This window comes from Equus caballus, chromosome 2, assembly GCF_041296265.1.
Source record: "Equus caballus isolate H_3958 breed thoroughbred chromosome 2, TB-T2T, whole genome shotgun sequence".
Taxonomy (NCBI): Eukaryota; Metazoa; Chordata; class Mammalia; order Perissodactyla; family Equidae; genus Equus; species Equus caballus.
Genome location: NC_091685.1, coordinates 118,437,171 through 118,454,374, shown reverse-complemented (window position 1 = coordinate 118,454,374; position 17,204 = coordinate 118,437,171). Strand labels below are relative to the sequence as shown.

General features: G+C 37.5%; 1 protein-coding gene across 3 annotated transcripts in view; it reads left to right on the top strand.

The window, feature by feature from the left end:
* Nucleotides 1–15,562, top strand: part of LOC138923098 (uncharacterized) — a 45,612-nt gene extending 30,050 nt beyond the window's left edge. Inside the window, exons 4-5 of one of the 3 annotated variants that reach the window (XR_011436298.1) lie at nt 8,755–9,102; nt 14,512–15,562. Coding sequence is in view for 2 of the 3 variants with exons in the window: in XM_070259752.1 (XP_070115853.1) it covers nt 8,755–8,814 (60 nt within the window). In the remaining variant the exon portion in view is untranslated. Of the gene's footprint in view, nt 1–8,754; nt 9,378–14,511 lie in introns of those variants that run through there. The other 2 variants (XM_070259748.1, XM_070259752.1) reach the window with 2 other exon arrangements.
* The last annotated feature ends 1,642 nt before the right edge of the window (nt 15,563–17,204 follow it).

The following is a 17,204-nucleotide window of genomic DNA, read 5'->3' as shown; positions in this document are numbered from 1 at the left end:
GACATAATATATAAATATTTCAAATGAATCCTATAGATAAATATTAGAATTTAGTAAATGAATCTTAAAAGTTTGTCCAAAAATTTAAAAAATCAATTGAATTCTAATTCCCAGAAAAAAAAAGTTAAGAAAAGAAAATTAAAGTACAACAGTATTTAGAGAGACATAAAAATCAAACACCTAGGAATACATATAACGAAATACGCAAACCTATACTAAGGAAACTAACAAAACCTTGTTGAGAGAAATTCAACAGGACCAAAATAAATGGAGGGGTATACCATGCTCATGGTTTGGAAGACTCTATATTGTAAAGAAGCTAATTGTTTCCAGATTGATTTATAGGTTAAATGCATTCCAAATCATAATTCCAGTGCTTTGTGAGTGTGTGTGTGTGTGCGTGTGAGTGCAAATTGAACAACTGTTATAAAATTTTTAGGGAAATATGAAGGACCAAGAATGGCCACGGCAACCTGGAAGAAGGAGAATAAGTTGGAGGATTTACCCTCAATATGGAATTCATAAACCACATGTTGCATTAGTCCAAGGTTAGACATATAATCAAAGGTACAAGCCCCCAGATAGACCCACACATATATAGTCACTTAGTTTTTAATAAGGTTGGCATTTCAGAGCAATGGATAAAGAAGCGTCTTCAGCCGATGGGACTCGGTCCTTTGGATGTCCACATGAAACAAAGTGAATCACACCATACACAGGTATCAATTTTTAAGTCTAAACATGAATGATAAAACATTAATCGTTTAGAGGAAAGCATAGGAAAACGTCTTCATGAATTTGGAATAAGCAAAGATTTCTTTAAAGGGGTACCAAAAGCACTAATCGTAAAGGATATATTATTGAATTGGACTACATTAGAATTAGAAATAGTTTTTAATCAAAAGACACCACCAGGAAATGAAAAGACAAACCACTAAGTGGGGAAGATATTTATAACATTTCTAACTGACAAAAGACTTGTATCCAGGATGTATAATGAATTCCTTACCAATAAAGGTGAGTACAAAAGACAGCCCAATTTAAAAAATGGGCAAGAGAATTAAGCAGGCACTGCAGAATGTGATACCCTCATGGCGAATAAACAGGTGAAAAAAAGAATTAACTTCATTGGTAATCGGAAAAAGCAAATTAAAACAAGGAGATATAACCACACACCTGTAGGATGATTAAAATTAAACAAAATTAAACTGTCAATCACAAGCATTGGCAAGGATGTGAAGTTGGTGGGATCGTACTGCAGTGCAATCACTTTTGGAAAGCCTTTGGCATTGTCTACTGATGGTGAACATATACCACCCTATCACCTACAAATCCTCGGTTTACACCAAACCGAACTGGGGCAGAATAAATGCCCAAGAATGCCCTTATCAGTATAATTTTAATAGCCCCAAACTGAAACAATCCAAATAACCATAAGCAGTAGAATGAATAATAAACACGAGACAGCAATGAAAAAGACTAAACTACTGCTATTTAAAACAACATAGATGATTCTAAAAACATCCCATCGAAGCCAGATATAAAAGAATAAAATATAAAAGTACTATGTGATTGCATCCATGTAAAGTTCAGTAAGAGGTGCTGGTATTGGGAGAAAAGATGACTTAGTTAATAGATATCTAGTAAGATATTTAAGAGGTCCGGTTTCTAAGCAGACAGAAGAAAAATTAGTTCCACTAGGAAAAAGTATGTTATGGAAAACAAATCGAATTAATGAACTGAAGAAAATTAGTTTGATAAAAAAAAATTTAAAAAAAATTCCTCGTCATTTAAGTAGTTATTCAGAGTTTTGCCTCTTCTAAACAATAGTATTTTAAACTTTGTTGTCCTCTCTCCTCTGTAGTGAGTGGTAAATTTTTTATCCACACAGACAAGTCTGATGAGTACACTTGGAGATTAAAAAAATATCTAAAGTGTTTGAAAGCTACAAATTAAATGAAGTGAATATTCTAAAATAAATTTTACACTAGCTTTTAATGACAATTATATAGTCCTAAGGTTTGAGAGCAAACCTCTTAGTAAATTTCACCAATGCAAGGACATGGACAGGACATAGAAATGGTTACAATGACTAGTACCCAACATCATCTTTTGTGCATCTATAATGGGTGATCTATGGGGTGGCTGTTTATTATGGAAAATTTAATTAATTTATAGACAGAAAACTAGGTGCTGGAAATGTTCTATCATATTTTAAATATTTCTGAAAATAAATTTCTTTAATTAGAATGTCAAATAATTGCAATTTAGTAACCTGATTTTATAACACCTTTATAACTCTTCCTACATGAAAATTTATCCTCTGGCTTAACGAAAGGAAAAAAGTATTTAATCGCTAGCAATTTAAAACTCCTATTTGCATATGGCATTTTATCTGAGCAAGGATGACATGATTGTGCACATAATTATTATTTAGGATCCTGCAGAGCATCCTAAAACTAAGGGCATGCGTAATTCCTAATGTAGAGTCAAAGACGGTGGCAGGGAAAACATTCTCTGTTGTAGTCATCTTGAGTCTAGCTAAACAGAATAAAGGAGCCTCTTATCTCTCCTGCATCTTATTTCCAAATATGAGTAGTTCCTTTTCATGAAAACACTGACATAATTAAGAAGAGTACGTAACTTTGATGTGTTTTATTTGTTTTATGAATATACACAATGCAGCAGAATAAGCTGTCTGTCAGATATAGACCAGATCCACATTATCCTTCAAGTCTATGTCCATATAACTGACTAACATTGTGTTTATTAGGTGAATGTCAGGCGTGGACTGAGGTAGAGTCTGACACCTGGCCTCTGATCTTGACCATCACCTGGCTATGTTGACCTGTGCAAATCAATTAACATCCCTGAACCCTATTTTTCTCATATATGAAATGAGGGTGTCGGGCTCATTTAAACAACGAAAAGTTTTCCTCTTACTTTATAAAATTATCTGGCAGCCATGTGATGAGCAATCTTTACAACTAAAAGGGCAAAAACTAGATGGAGGCCCACAGCTTGCTAGACCCCTGTGGGAAAATGGAGAGAGCATTAAAGTATTGGACCCGAGTCAGGAAAAAGAGTGAATCCCAGCTCTGTTGTTACTACCTTGGGAGTGTCGAGAAAGTCACTACTCTTTTTTAAAGTTTAATTTTGTTTTTAAAATTTCTACTTCTAGGAGCACTCACTGTAAGTATCATAGCGAAGGCTCTCCAAATTGTAAGCTGAACCTTAGCACAACATTCTTAAAAGTGAGAAAATTTACTTATTCTTTTGTTATTTTTTCCCCAAAGGATTTTTAGGAATTTGTGTCTTTCTTACTAGCTTTTCCCCTCTTTACCAGCTTACTTTACAGTCATGGATAAGAACCAGAGACTGCGCTCCTTTGATCTGAATCTCTAAATCTTCACATGTCCGTATTTGGTGACTATGTCTGGTCCCTAACTTCTTTTCCCCGTGTAACACCATATTCAGTGATGTGCAACATTTTAGCTTCTCCATTTTTCTCCTGTAGCAGCCTCAGGACTGCTATTACATGTGGTTTGTATAATGTGACCTGTGAAATATTCAGTGCACATTTAAAAAATTAAAAGAAAACTTCTAATGGAAAGCATATTGGATGAATTAACCAGCAGAAATCTGCAGCGAGTGTGCTGGAACACAGGATTGTAGCAAGGGGAGGTGTTGGAATTGCTGCTTTGGTTTGGGAGATTGATTGCCCTGCCTCTGGACAACCACAGTCTCTGTCTCTTATTTAAATTCTTGTGAGGTAATGTGATCGGTGTCACTCAGCCAATAGACTGGATGCCCTCCAGTCGGAGTCCAACACTGGAAAAACACTGTGGTCTGGGTGGTGGAGTTAAATAACAGAAATATGGCCATCTGGGATGCCCCAAAACAATGGGTGTAATGTCGTTCAGCAGAAGCCAGGAATGGGAGCATATTCTCTGAGGAAAGAGTTCAGAAGGGTAGCATGTCTTTTTTTAAAAAATTATTTTATTAAGGTCATATTAGCTTATAATATTGTATACCTTTCAGGTGTACATTATTATATGTCAGTTTCTGTAGAGACTGCATCGTGTTCACCACCCATTGTCTAGTTTTTATCCATCACCATACATATGTGCCCCTTTACCCCTTTTGCTCTCTTCCGACGCATTCCCTTCTGGTAAGCACTAATCTGTTCTCCTTATCTATGAGTTTGTTTATTTATCTTCCACAAGTATGTGAAATCATGTGGTATTTGTCTTTCTCTGTCTGACTTATTTCGCTTAACATCATATCCTCAAGGTCCATCCATGTTGTTGTTGCAAATGGCATAATTTTGTCTTTTTTTTGAGGTTCAGTAGTATTCCATTGTATATATATATATATATATATACCACATCTTCTTTATCCATTCATCCGTTAATGGGCATTTGGGTTGCTTCTATGTCTTGGCTATTGCGAATAATGCTGCAATGAATATAGGGGTGCATGTATCTTTTTGAATTGTTGATTTCATGTCCTCTGGATAAATAAGGGGTAGCATATCTTAATGTGCCCACTGTCATGCAGTAGAATCTGAAGACAAAAGGCACGTATGCTTTGCCCAAAGCTGAAAAAATAAGAATGCTAAGAATTGGTAACTGTACAATATCTGTGATCTCCAGATTGCAAATTTCAACTCTAAGACTGCATGTTTTTAGAGTTTAGACAGCAAATTATTACCTATTCTAACCATTCTGTGTTATGACACTATGTGCCTTTATTGATTATATTTTTCCCATTTAGTTCAGTTCTTCATGTAAGATATTGAACATATATGCATATATTTCTAACTTAAAATTTATCTGTCTTTAAAATCTTCTGTTTTTTTTCTGAAGGACTTGTAATTTTGAAAAATCATAAAGTACTTAGAATTTAAAAAGACACAGCTAAAACTCAAGTGAATTAAATATATCTTAATCATTCCTTAAACCAAAGTTCAATTTAAAGTAATATTCTAAGTGGAATATATTACTTATTTTGATAATTTTACCGGTTTCTGTAGATATGCTCTTCCAGCATCTCTTTGAATTCAAAATCCAAGGCAATGAAATGAAGGAGACTTCTTTTCCTAGGATAGCTGCCTTATTATACACTGTGCATGGTATCACCAAAATGTTGCCTTCCTTTAGATGAATTTAGAACTGACCTAAATAACTCAAATCAAAAAGTTGAATAAATTCTTTTCTGAAAGCTTCCAGCTGCCAACTATGGCAGTCTTTTCCCCCCTACTGTTGCTTTTAAAAAGGGAAGTATAAAAAAGTCTTAGAGGGAAGGAAGAAAGGTTGTGAGAAGACAGGGAGGCCGCTGCTGTTGTGAGCTTGGGTGGCACTACCCTTCCCCACCCTGGGTCATGCTCTGAAGCAGGACCAATGGTGAAATGTCACATCACCGGGGAACTGGACTGTGCATGTCACTGCTTGAGAGCCTTGGCCAGTCCCCAAGTTGGCATTATTATCTTAGAGAGGCAATCCTGGGCATGGAGGTGCCTCATCTGCTGCCCCAGGTTTGCAGCTGCAATCCCCCCGCCTCCCCCACTGTTGTCCTTGAAAAGAAACGGTCGTTCTGAAAACCACCAATAAGCATGATGTTCCAGGAAATATTTTATTTTCACTCATGTCCTTTAAAAAAAGTCTTAAGGTGGATGACTTTAGAAAAAAGAGTTCTAATTTCATTAGAATAAATTATTTTAGGAACCAGACCTCATAGTGTCTGAATTCCTGCTATTAGTTATTATTATTATGGATACCAAGCTTTAAAATAAATTCTAATTTATTCCTTTTGTTGTTGTTGAATTTTGACAGAATTCTTTATGCCTGACTTTTTTAGGACAAAAAAAGAAAAAAAAACCCTTGTCTGCCCTTAGAGTAATATATAACAAAAGGCTTTTCGTGATTTTGAGAAATGGTGAGCATAAAATTCAAATTACAGCAGTTCTCATTATAATAGCACTGAATAATCACCTCATTAGTAGTGATTATCTGGATATTAATAGAAGTTCCTGACCCACAGATTCTTTTTGCAAATGTTTAGTATGATTTGCAACAATGTGCTACAAAATGTAGCTATGTATTTTTTTCACTTTGCCTTAGCGTTGAAGGAATGAATCCCATGATGATTTATAAGATACCCAATGATGTGAACTTTATTGACTGCCAGCAATCTTGTCTGGGACCTTCATTTCTCTTTTTACTTTTGAAACCATTCTGATGTGTTGTGAATAGGAATGTGTGTGTGTGTGTGTGTGTGTGTGTGTGTGTGTGTGTGTTTCTTCATCACGTATTTTCTCGTGTTGTATTTTTACCTGCTGAATCAAATTGCATACTGAAATGAGTAACAGCCTTAGCAGAATCGCTGTGTTTTGGTGGTGAGTGATTTTGTATGTTATACATAGTTGGTGGTAACTATTTGATTGTATTATTGAAGTTTTCCCATATCAAATACTGAGAGGCAGAATTTCTTTTCCTCCTATTTTCTACTGCTTGTTTTTAAAAAACCCTCACTTTAGTAATCCAAATTTCTCTTTGTTCACTGCTTTGGTAGGAATAATTTGCTAAAAAATGTGAGCCAACATTTTGTCTACTAAAAACATTTTTCCCTTTTTATAGGCAATGATTTTTCTTAATTTAAATAATCAAGCCATTCAAGTGGATACTTTTTTACATTGAGAGATAAAAATTAAAATACACCATTTGTTAGCTGAAAAAGATATTTTTAAATTCTTTATCCTCTACTCATAAAAGATAATTCTTTCTCCTTGACCAATATTTTAATACACTTCTTTATGATGTTACTACACATGACCTGAATTAAGTACGAAATTCACAAAAAGAAAACAGCTAAGAAGTAAAAATATCTAGTTGTCCCATTTCTAATATATTTTAACACGTTATTTGCTAGAAGCAAAAGCCAAGAATCAAATCTTTCTTCTTTGAAAGTTGCTTAAAATGAAATGTTTTTATGAGTCAAATTAGTACTTCAAAAGGGACTGTGGAATGATTACATCATCCGTGAACCCTGGCGTCATCCCCACATTGGTCGAAATGAGTACCTATTGTGTGGAAAGTGTTCTGGGACAAACGTGTTGGAAAGATGCATTTCAGGGAGATAGCTGGCAGAGCGCTTAGTATTATATAATCAAGGCTTCTCTTTAAATGCATTTTTATTCTGCCAATTCTATCATATAAAATTTTAAATGTCTCTTTGCAGAACCAATTCATTATATTTCCCCTTATCCTTTCTTTGGGTATAAGATGACAAGAACATCAAAAGGCTCCAAAACGCCTGTTAAGGACCATGTCAAACACAGCCCTTGAGGTGGTTTTACTGAAGTTTAGATAATGTTCTGCCAACCTCAGAAATCACTCTGATTTAGGAGATCATAGCATGGCAGAGTAGTCTTTATTTATGATGACAAAATTCTCTGAGCTCTCTTTTCACACTTTCTGGTTTCTAGTTTCTCGTGATATTTTTGGAGAAAACCTAGGAAGAATAAAGTTCAACATAGGAAATCTGAAAGATGAGTCTTCATGGGAGCCTTTTAGAAAGGAACCAAGTCACTTCTGGAGGAAGACCTCGTCTGGACGGTTTGCAGATCAAGCCAGCCGGTCATAGGCTCTTTGTTTTCTTTTGTCCCAACAATGCAGGAAATATGAACCAATGCTGGCACTAATTCAGGAACAATTAGCAAAACATCAAACTGTTTAAGCATTCTATTGAAATAGGAAAGAGATTACACTGAAAGGAAGAGGTTACTGTGCCAGAGGAGAGTCCGCAAGGGTATATCTTTGTGTATGCTTTGATATTTAACAAACTGCTTAGAAAGTGGCTTGAGCACTTTAGGGACTGTCTGTTAAATACATTTATAAATTAGATTGAATCATAGTTCTATTGATGCAGACAATTTGTCAGCATTTAAGAATTAAGACTTTTGGCACGGTTGTAATAAAAACACAGTTGCACCCTCTGAAGTGGAAAGTTACAACATCCAATCATTGATTTTCTGCCTCTTGTTGAAAAGAGACTGAAGTCTGAGGAAAGCTACAATCGAAACATCAGCTCTCAGGAAATAAGTTTAGCTTCTCCAAGGCATGAGCATGTATCACTCCAGGTCTGGGTTTTCTTATTTATTCTAATGTTTAAATATTCCTTTGTTAACTGAAAAATGGATATGTACTCAAGTACTCAAGAAGGCATGGAAAAATTGAGTGGAAACCAGAGAGAAAATTAATATTCTTACAAAGAAGCAAGAGATGAAGCACAGGCTGCTCCTCATGCATTGATTAGTTACAGGAGTTGTGGCAAGACGTGCTTTGAATTTTTGGTTTTCCTAATATTTCCTAGTCTTCTATCATTTTCTCTGTATTCTTCCGGAAACACTTAAACAAACAGAAACAATATCAATAGAAAAGCTATTCAATCCCAAATTCTGGTTAGTCTGACAATGTTCCTTAATTCGGTATTTTCATCCCTAAAGAATGCAATATTAAACAATTTTCCTTTGTACAGCAAGTTTAAATTAGGGATTGGGATTCATAGGTAGCAGTACTATCTTCATTATGATTATTGGAATGTTTCAGAAGGGTCTGATATCCATTAGATAACATAAGGATAATTTCAGAAAAAATTAGTCCTCTTGATCCACAGAAATCTACATGCAGCTTTTTATAATGCTTACTATGTTGCTGCAATTTAATATTTGTTAAATTTTTTTTTAAATTAAAGCATTTGAAAAGAGGAATGAAGCTTCAATATGACTTTCCATTTCGTTCACTTTATATATGAAGAAAAACGAGGGCCCTCTCGACATTTGTTCTTGTCAAGAAAAGGAAAATTGAGGCATCATTCAAAATACACGTGATTCCAACACTTGAAGCACCTGCTGAAGAACAACAACCATCTAAACAACCAACCAACCAGCTAAAAACTCTTTGTAATGACAAGAGATTTTCACATATTGAGGTATATGGAGCAACTATTCGAATTCAAAACTGATTCGGCTTGAATTATGGCCTATCAAACATACATTGTACATCTGCCTAATCATCAAAGTAAAGAATGCACTCTCTTAAGGTAAGAATGCATACTTCCCCTCCTATGTCCTATTGGTAAGGCCTGGATCAGTCCCTTTCCTGACATCAGGGTCATGTTGGCCTGCTAATTTGTAACTGAATACCTCTTGGAAATTTTGATGAAAATGTATCCTGGGTGTGTTTAATGTATGTTCTTTGTTCTAAAAAGATATAAAACTGTACTGAAACCCATGCTTCTCCAGAACGCCGGCTAAGTCCTTCCCGAGTTATAGTCCTCACTCTGGCTCATAATAAACTCACCCCAATTTTGATTTATAGGTTGGTTATGGATTACTTGAGTCCACAGTGAAGACGTTATAATGATTGTTTACTGCATCTGAACTTTTACACAATTAACTTCAACTCTCACCCCAGTTTCTTTAGCTGTAAAAGAGAAATAAAAATTAGGATGGAATCTAGTTCATTGGATCATTGTAAGGATTAAATGAGATAAGGTGGTAAAGTACATACATGGTAAGTGCATTAGCTGTGATGATGAGGATGATGGTGATCATGGAAGAGAAGGTATCTGGACTCTATATGAAGGCCCTCACCACCATTTTCCCTTAATTCATTACTTTATTATGCTAATTAATGATACATTATAAGATTCTCTAAGAAGAGGTACTTACTTTATTCCCTCTCCTATCTTCCACAATGTGTAACCCAAGTTCTGCCTACAATGGACGCTTAAATTAGAAATAAAAACACGGCTTTGTGCTGGCTTGAGATTCTGACCACCTTTCCTTGGTTTGGCTTCATCATCCATCTACCCTACAGCCTTTCTGTGTTTCTACTTTGTTACTATCTTGGCCATTTTTTCATACCTATTTTAAATTAATTCTATGTCAAATTTTAAAGGAAAAAAGTTTGCTCATCATATTTCCTATGTATGAGTATGTGTAACCCATTTGGCTGCAAGAAACATGTATGTTCTTTCATCAGAGTCAAGTGAAAGGAGCCGCAGTTGTCCGCATGAGAATGCATGGCATATGCAGGCCTAGGCTTGTTAAATGTTTATTCTTTGAATGATTTTGTCTATCTGCAAAGCTGATTAAATTTAAATATTGAAAGAATAAATATTCTAAATATTTCATTAGCTCCTCGCTGTGCAAATGATACAAATGAAAAAGCTATGTCCTACCTGAAGTATAGGTATGGTAGTAGTAATTAAAAAAAAGAATTCAATGAAAATGTCCTTTTTAAACAAGAATTGATGTACCTTACCCTATGTACAATTTGACAGTAGATTATGAAAAATAACATTTTTATTCTAAATCCCAATATATGGCTAAAATCAAATGCCCAATTTCTCTTGCTCTTCCTCTCTTATTCTCTAACACTGGCCAAGAACAAGAATATCGTGGGCTAAGAAGGAACATATCAGGGAGGAACTAGCCTGTGTTTTCACCAAAGGATAGTCAATCAACCATCAATAGTTTATTAACAGCAACAATAAACACAGGATAATATTTACTGGATGCCCTCTGTGAGGAGAGCACAGTGAAATGTTAGGAGATAGAAATTTAATTTTCCTAAAAATTCAATGATATCATCCCCATGTACACATAGAGAAACTAAGGTGTAGAGAGATTAAGTAACTTGTCGAAGTTCACGCACACTGTAAATTGATTTGAATCTGGACTGTGTACAAGGAGCAGGCCGTCTAGCAGTTGAGAGAAAATATGCACATAAAAAGATGCCACAAAGAGCCCAGGAGGATTTTGCTTGGCCGTGTCTCCATTGTTGGCAATACCTCCATCCAGGCCACTAAGACTAGGAAACTATATCGGACAATTCTTTTCTTCTTTCTTCTTTCAAAATATGTGTAAAATAAGGCTACAGTAAAGAATTAAATGGGAAATATTATATATTTAGTAAACATCTGTGAATTTTATGTGGAAATTATGATGCCTTCTAGGCAAATCTCACTGTAGAGAGGCATTGTAACATAATGGTTAAGAGCATGATCATAGAAGTCAGTCTGTCACCTATTAGCTTGAGCAAGTTACTTAACCTCTATGGGCATCAGTTTTCTAATACGTAAAATGGGTGTAATAATAATACTTACTGTAGAGTTGTTGCACAATTAAGTGAGGTAGTAATACTTGTAAAATCCTCAGTATAGTGCTTGGCACATAATAAATACAGTCCTGTGTCACTTAATGACAGGATTCGTTCTGAGAAATGCGTCATTAGGCTGTTTCATCATTGTGCAAACATCATAGGCTGTACTCACACAAACCTAGATGGTACAGCCCACTACACACCTAGGCTGTATGGTACTAGTCATATATGCAATCCATTGTTGACCGAAATGCCATTATGAGGTGCATGACTGTATTCAATAAAAATTAGTTGTTGCTGTTGTGTTAACATTATTACATCTAAGTAAATTATAGGAAACACAGAGTCTTGTTTTTCTTAGTATTTCTTCTCAGATTGTCAGAAACCATAGAGGATGCTCTTCTTTTAGACTTCCAGAACCAATATTTGGGATACGGGCATCTTAGTGACATTGCTCTTTTGTTTTCCTGTGGCTCATTTCCTTTCCTGGTTAACATCACTTTTCCTTTCTTCCCTTTTGCCACTGACCTATTATCCTCTCCCTCTTCCTGGGGGAAAAACAACCTAACAACATTGACAACAACAACAGCTTCTTTCTGCTGCCCTTTCTTGCCCAGAGTCGTGCAGCAGAAACCTGGCCACGCTGGCCCTCTCCCGCCCCCTCAGGTTCCCCGTAGTTCACACAGTGGTAACAGAGAAGTGCCCATGGGATATCCAATAAAGTACTGAAGCAAGCCAGCGAAGGGAGAAGTTAGTTCCAACTGGGACTTGTAAGAAAGGCTTCACGGGGAGATAGATCTGAGCAAAAATGGAAGGAAAGCCTCGTGGGAAGTGGACATAGCAGAGGAAGATGAACTGTGATACACAGCGCTCTTGATGGTTCCTTTGGAAAGAGTCTCTTCCAGTAGTTGTCAGGCAATCCCACAGATTTTGAATGCTATGACTCTTCTAAAAATTTTTGGAAAAATAATCAAGTGTTATTCCATATAGAAATTGTACGACTTACAGTCCTATCGACTTGGAATAGGTTTAGGGCTAACTCGGCAAATGGTTAAACGTTAATAGGTGTTACTATTACTTTTAATTAAATAATTAATGTTACTATACTATTAATAGCTATGCTATAAATAATATCACTAGTCTATTTTCCAATCACAAAATGATGTTATATAACATCTTATTTGATCTTTCAATAATGCCGTGGAAAAGTTAGGTATCTGAGCATCATTCTGCCATTTTATAATGAGGAAACAGAAGGCTACTGATTAAAGAAAGGACCGAAAAAAAAATGCTTGCCTATTAAATGGCAGATCTATGATATAAATTTAGGTAGCCTGATTTTCTCCTCACACTTTACTAACATCACTTCTGTGATAACTCGAGAGTGAACAGCCGTAGGAGGAGCCTGGAATCTTACCACACTGATTCAGCAAACATGTACGGAGCCCTGTGGTGATTCAGACACTGTCCTGGACACTGGAGCTAGAACAGCGACCAAGATAGATGCGGTCCCTATGATCCTTGAGCTTAGGAACTGCTTGAAAGACAGAATATACACAAAAAGCAAATGAATACATAGGATACATATAGATTGTGGTGAGGGCTACCCGTGAAGGAAATACACAGCCATGGTGGCAGAGAGAGTAACTGGAGAAGGCTGTTTATGGCAGGATGATTAGGTGATTTGGTGACATTGACCATACAGTTAAAAGATGAGGAATGTACTGCCGTGTAACAGGCTAGGGGAAGTGCATTTCAGGCCAAACTGAAACTAGAAAGCCTTGGATATAAAAGAGGCTTGTTATTAAGGAACAGACAGCAAGCCACTGTGGATGGTTTTGTGGGGAGAGACGGAGATCAGTGGTTGGCATTTGGAGAGGAAACAGGAGCCAGCCACATGATGGACTAGATACAGTGGGCACATTTTAGAGTGTCAGTCCAGCTCACAGATGCATTCTTAACTGCATTCCAGACTCAACGCACAAGGGTAGGCTCTTGGCAGCCACTTTATACATGACTCCGCTCCCCGGCCACAGCTGAGCAGACCCTTCATTCATGCGACAAACATTCATTGAACACCTGCTATATGCACTGTGTAATAATAGGTAATAAAAACACACGCAGTTGCTGCCTTTATGGAGTTCTGCAGTTCCATGTGAGTTTGCCCAGACCCAGGCAGGGCCAGTTAGAGCTTCTTACCTGGGAGTTTGGAACTGGGACTAGAGAGGGATCAGTTTCTATGTGATTGGAGCTATAACATGCAAGCGGGAGCTGCTGGAAATCAAGTCCTGCCATGTTAACTGGGGAGTCCAGGAGTCCAGTCTGCACAGAGAAGAATGAAGCACATACAGAGAGATAATACTTTCATGATTACTGAAAGCTTTACGTTTATGGATTTTAGTCCTTCCAGAGGCCAGGCTGCATTTTGCCCTCTTGTTCTTTAAGAAACCCTATAACACTGTAATATATTTCTCATTTTTCGAATACATTCTGAGCTATTTTGTTGTTGTTCCTTGCAGTAAAATAAATTTAATTAATCCTCTAGACTGGATAACTAGGGCAGCACAAGCTTAGGGGAAGAAATAGGCTCCAGGCTCAGGCTTGAGAGTTAGGTGAAAATTTGTAACCATAGAGGGTAAGGAAACCTCTTCATATGGTTCAAACAGCCTTAGAACGTTGTGTGGAGTGATATAACACTCAAAGAAATAGAAGAGGGGCTGGCCCAGGGGCGTAGTGGTTAAGTTTGCATGCTCTGCTTTGGTGGCATGGGGTTCGCAGGTTCAGATCCTGGGCGTGGACCTAACACTGCCATCAAGCCATGCTGTGGTAGCATCCCACATAAAATAGAGGAAGATTGACACAGATGTTAGCTCAGGGCCAATCTTCCTCACAGACACAAAAAGGAAAGAAATAGAAGAACCATTCCATTGATGATGATTATGTTGATGATGCTGATGATGATGAGAGGATGCCATATATTTGTTAGATTGGGAATAATGTGGTGAACCCTTTTGAAGCAGCTGTCAGGCTCCGAATTATTCCCTTATCTGTACTCAAAAACTCAGTCACAAGGTGAGCAGATTCCAGGGAGCCATATTTGAACAGGACGCCTCTCCGACATCCATACCTGATGGGATTGTTCACTCATTAAACAGGTATTTATTGAGCACCTACCATATATAGAGTGGTGAGCCACACAGACACAGTTTTTGCTCTCATGTGTCTTATAGCCTAGATGGAGTAGGCATCTGATCCAAGATCCTGTGCTTGATGCTTCAATGTAGATTCACTCTAATCTTCATGTTAATCCTTCCAAGTAAGTATTATTCTTCTTCTTTTACAGAGAAGGGAGCTGATTCTGCCTCCCTCCCCTCTAACACCCTGCAGGGAAGTTAGGATGGTAATGGTTTCAGAGCGAAGAAGAGCGAAAAGAGAATGCAGAATAGAGGTCGGCTCTAATTGTGTGCCCTACTTAAGTCTGTGCTCTTTCCATTTACATCATTCAAGTCCCACAAGCAGGAAACAGAAACATGCAGCTGTGATCCATGGGCCAGAAAACCATGACTCCTGCTGCTCTAGGATAGGAGGCCTGGCCCCGGAGGCTTCGATGCACAGCTGCACTGCCAAAGTCAGCTCAACTACTTCTCCATATTTGGGATGCTAAATTTTGCTGCAAAACCCTAAACACCTCCATAACCATGTTTTCTGGCAACAGCCAACTGAGAAGCCTAGAAACGACTTCCTCCTCACTTCTGCCTTCCACGTTTTGCATAAGTACATCATGTTGTCAGCACCTAATTTGCACTCAGAACCCTAACTGCAAAGGACTCTGCGGAATTGTAGCTTTCAGGTTGTCAGCCTGTGAATGACGCTGTAGCGAGAGAAGGGGACACCTCCTGAGCAACCCAGTCCTTAGCATTTGCCCTTAAATCACGGCACCTTGTACCCCAAGCTTGAATCTTCACTTGGAAGTGTCATCCTTCATTTGGTAAGTCTGGATAAGCAGAAGGTTTGTCTGAGATCTTTTGGGGTTTGAGTTACCCCGTATTTTTTGCCACATAAGTTACTGCCCACAGCATTTAAAAGTAAGGTGGACTTTAAAAACGGATACCTACAAGCAGAGTGGAGAAATGACTGACTTACCTGGGAGTCAGAAACCTGAGGTTTGTGTGTATGTTTTTTCCCTCCGGGTTCCCAATAATTGCGTGTCACCTTCAACGAGATAGCTAACCTCTGCGGACTTTTCAGTGTTTTCTCCACTATAACAGAAATAATGGTTCTCGTCACGTCTCTGCCTCTAGGGGTGTTGTCAGAATTAATGAGACACCAGGGTGAAAAGCTTTCCACTTTCTTTCCCTCAGAGGATGCTGGAATGTAAATAAAAGTAATATCTCTATTTTGTGAACACTTTTCCCTTCTGTATGTCTTAATAACCTTCAGAAAAGGTTTTTTGAAGCAGCAGCAATTATCGTAGATGTTACATATAATAAAGGAACCGTAGCTGCCAGGAGAAACAAAGGAAGAATGAAACCTTGAGTCAGAGCAAGTCTGCTCCTTGCTTACTCTAACGGCATCGGTAGGAGGGCTGGCATTATCACAAGGGAAACATTACTGTTCAGAGAGCATGTGAAAGTAGGAGGAGAAACGACTAATTAAAGTTGCCGTGCTGAAAGTAGAAAAAGAAAAGAGATGCTGACTGCCGACACGTTGCTGAAATGTTCTTAGGCATACTGGAGGGAGAAGACGAGAGCTGGAGGTCAAAATGTTCGTGCATTCGGGTTGAACTGCTCGAAGCAATGAGAATAATATCACTGCTCATCATACCCAACTGGAAGTTAAACTTTAATAAGATAAAAATGTTCTCAGCAATTTCTTTGATTAATTAATTAGCCAATGAATTGTCTGTTAACATAGGCAACATGTTCTATATCAATTCTGTCCCTTCAGTGCAATACAATCCTCTGTTTTTGTTTTTTTTTTTGAGGAAGATTAGCCCTGAGCTCACATCTGCCAGTCCTCCTCTTTTTGCTGAGGAAGACTGGCCCTGAGCTAACGTCCGTGCCCACCTTCCTCTACTTTATATGTGGGACACCTGTCACAGAATGGCTTGACAAGCGGTGCTAGGTCTCCACCCGGGATCCGAGCTGGTGAACCCTGCCTGGGCCACCGAGGCAGAATGTGCGAACTTAACCACTGCACCACCAGGCCGGGCCCACAATCCTCTGGTTTTGATTGATGTTAATGATTTCAAAAATACTCATCTTAAAAAGATTTATTCTTTTCCATCTGTAGATGATGAATTTCTAAATAAAGGTATCCTCAGGGATAGAAAATAGCCAACTTCTCTGGTGATTATAGTACTGCCCATATTTACAATAAAATTGCTTTCTTTGTTTGGACGCCTTCATTTTAGGATATTAAACATTTAGAAAAATATTCTGGGGGCATGCATAATTATCATTTCTGGTGGATAAAGTGCAACTGAGAAAGGATGGGCCAAATGTCAAAGGGTGGGCCAGTAGTCAGACTGAGAATGTAAGTCTCTCTCCCACTGGTCACATTCATTAAATGCCTCCTAAAGAAATACTAACAATCATTTATTCTTTCAAACCGTCTATGAGTACAGTATTCTCAAAAGTACTTAATTGAGTTTGAGAAAATTTTCTATTTTTTAAACATATTTCCCCTAACTCAGAGCAAATAATATTAGTACCTTTCAGTAATCACAGCCACACCTATCCTTTATCACACTGGTCTACTAATACTCCTTGAAAAGAAGTCAGCTTGATAGGACAATATATAGTAAGTTGAGAATATGCTCTTTTCTTCTAATAGGTCTTTACCTCTTCACTTCAGACTTCTTGCCTTAAGTTCAACATTTTCTTTACAATAATAATAGCTTATGGAGAACTTTTTTGAAAGGTAAAAGTTTCATGGAAAAAAGGACTCCAGGTAGTTCAAATATGTTAGGAGTGAAACTTTATAGAGAGCATGGGCTTATTTGTATCTCAACTATAACAGAATTAGAAGTTAAGA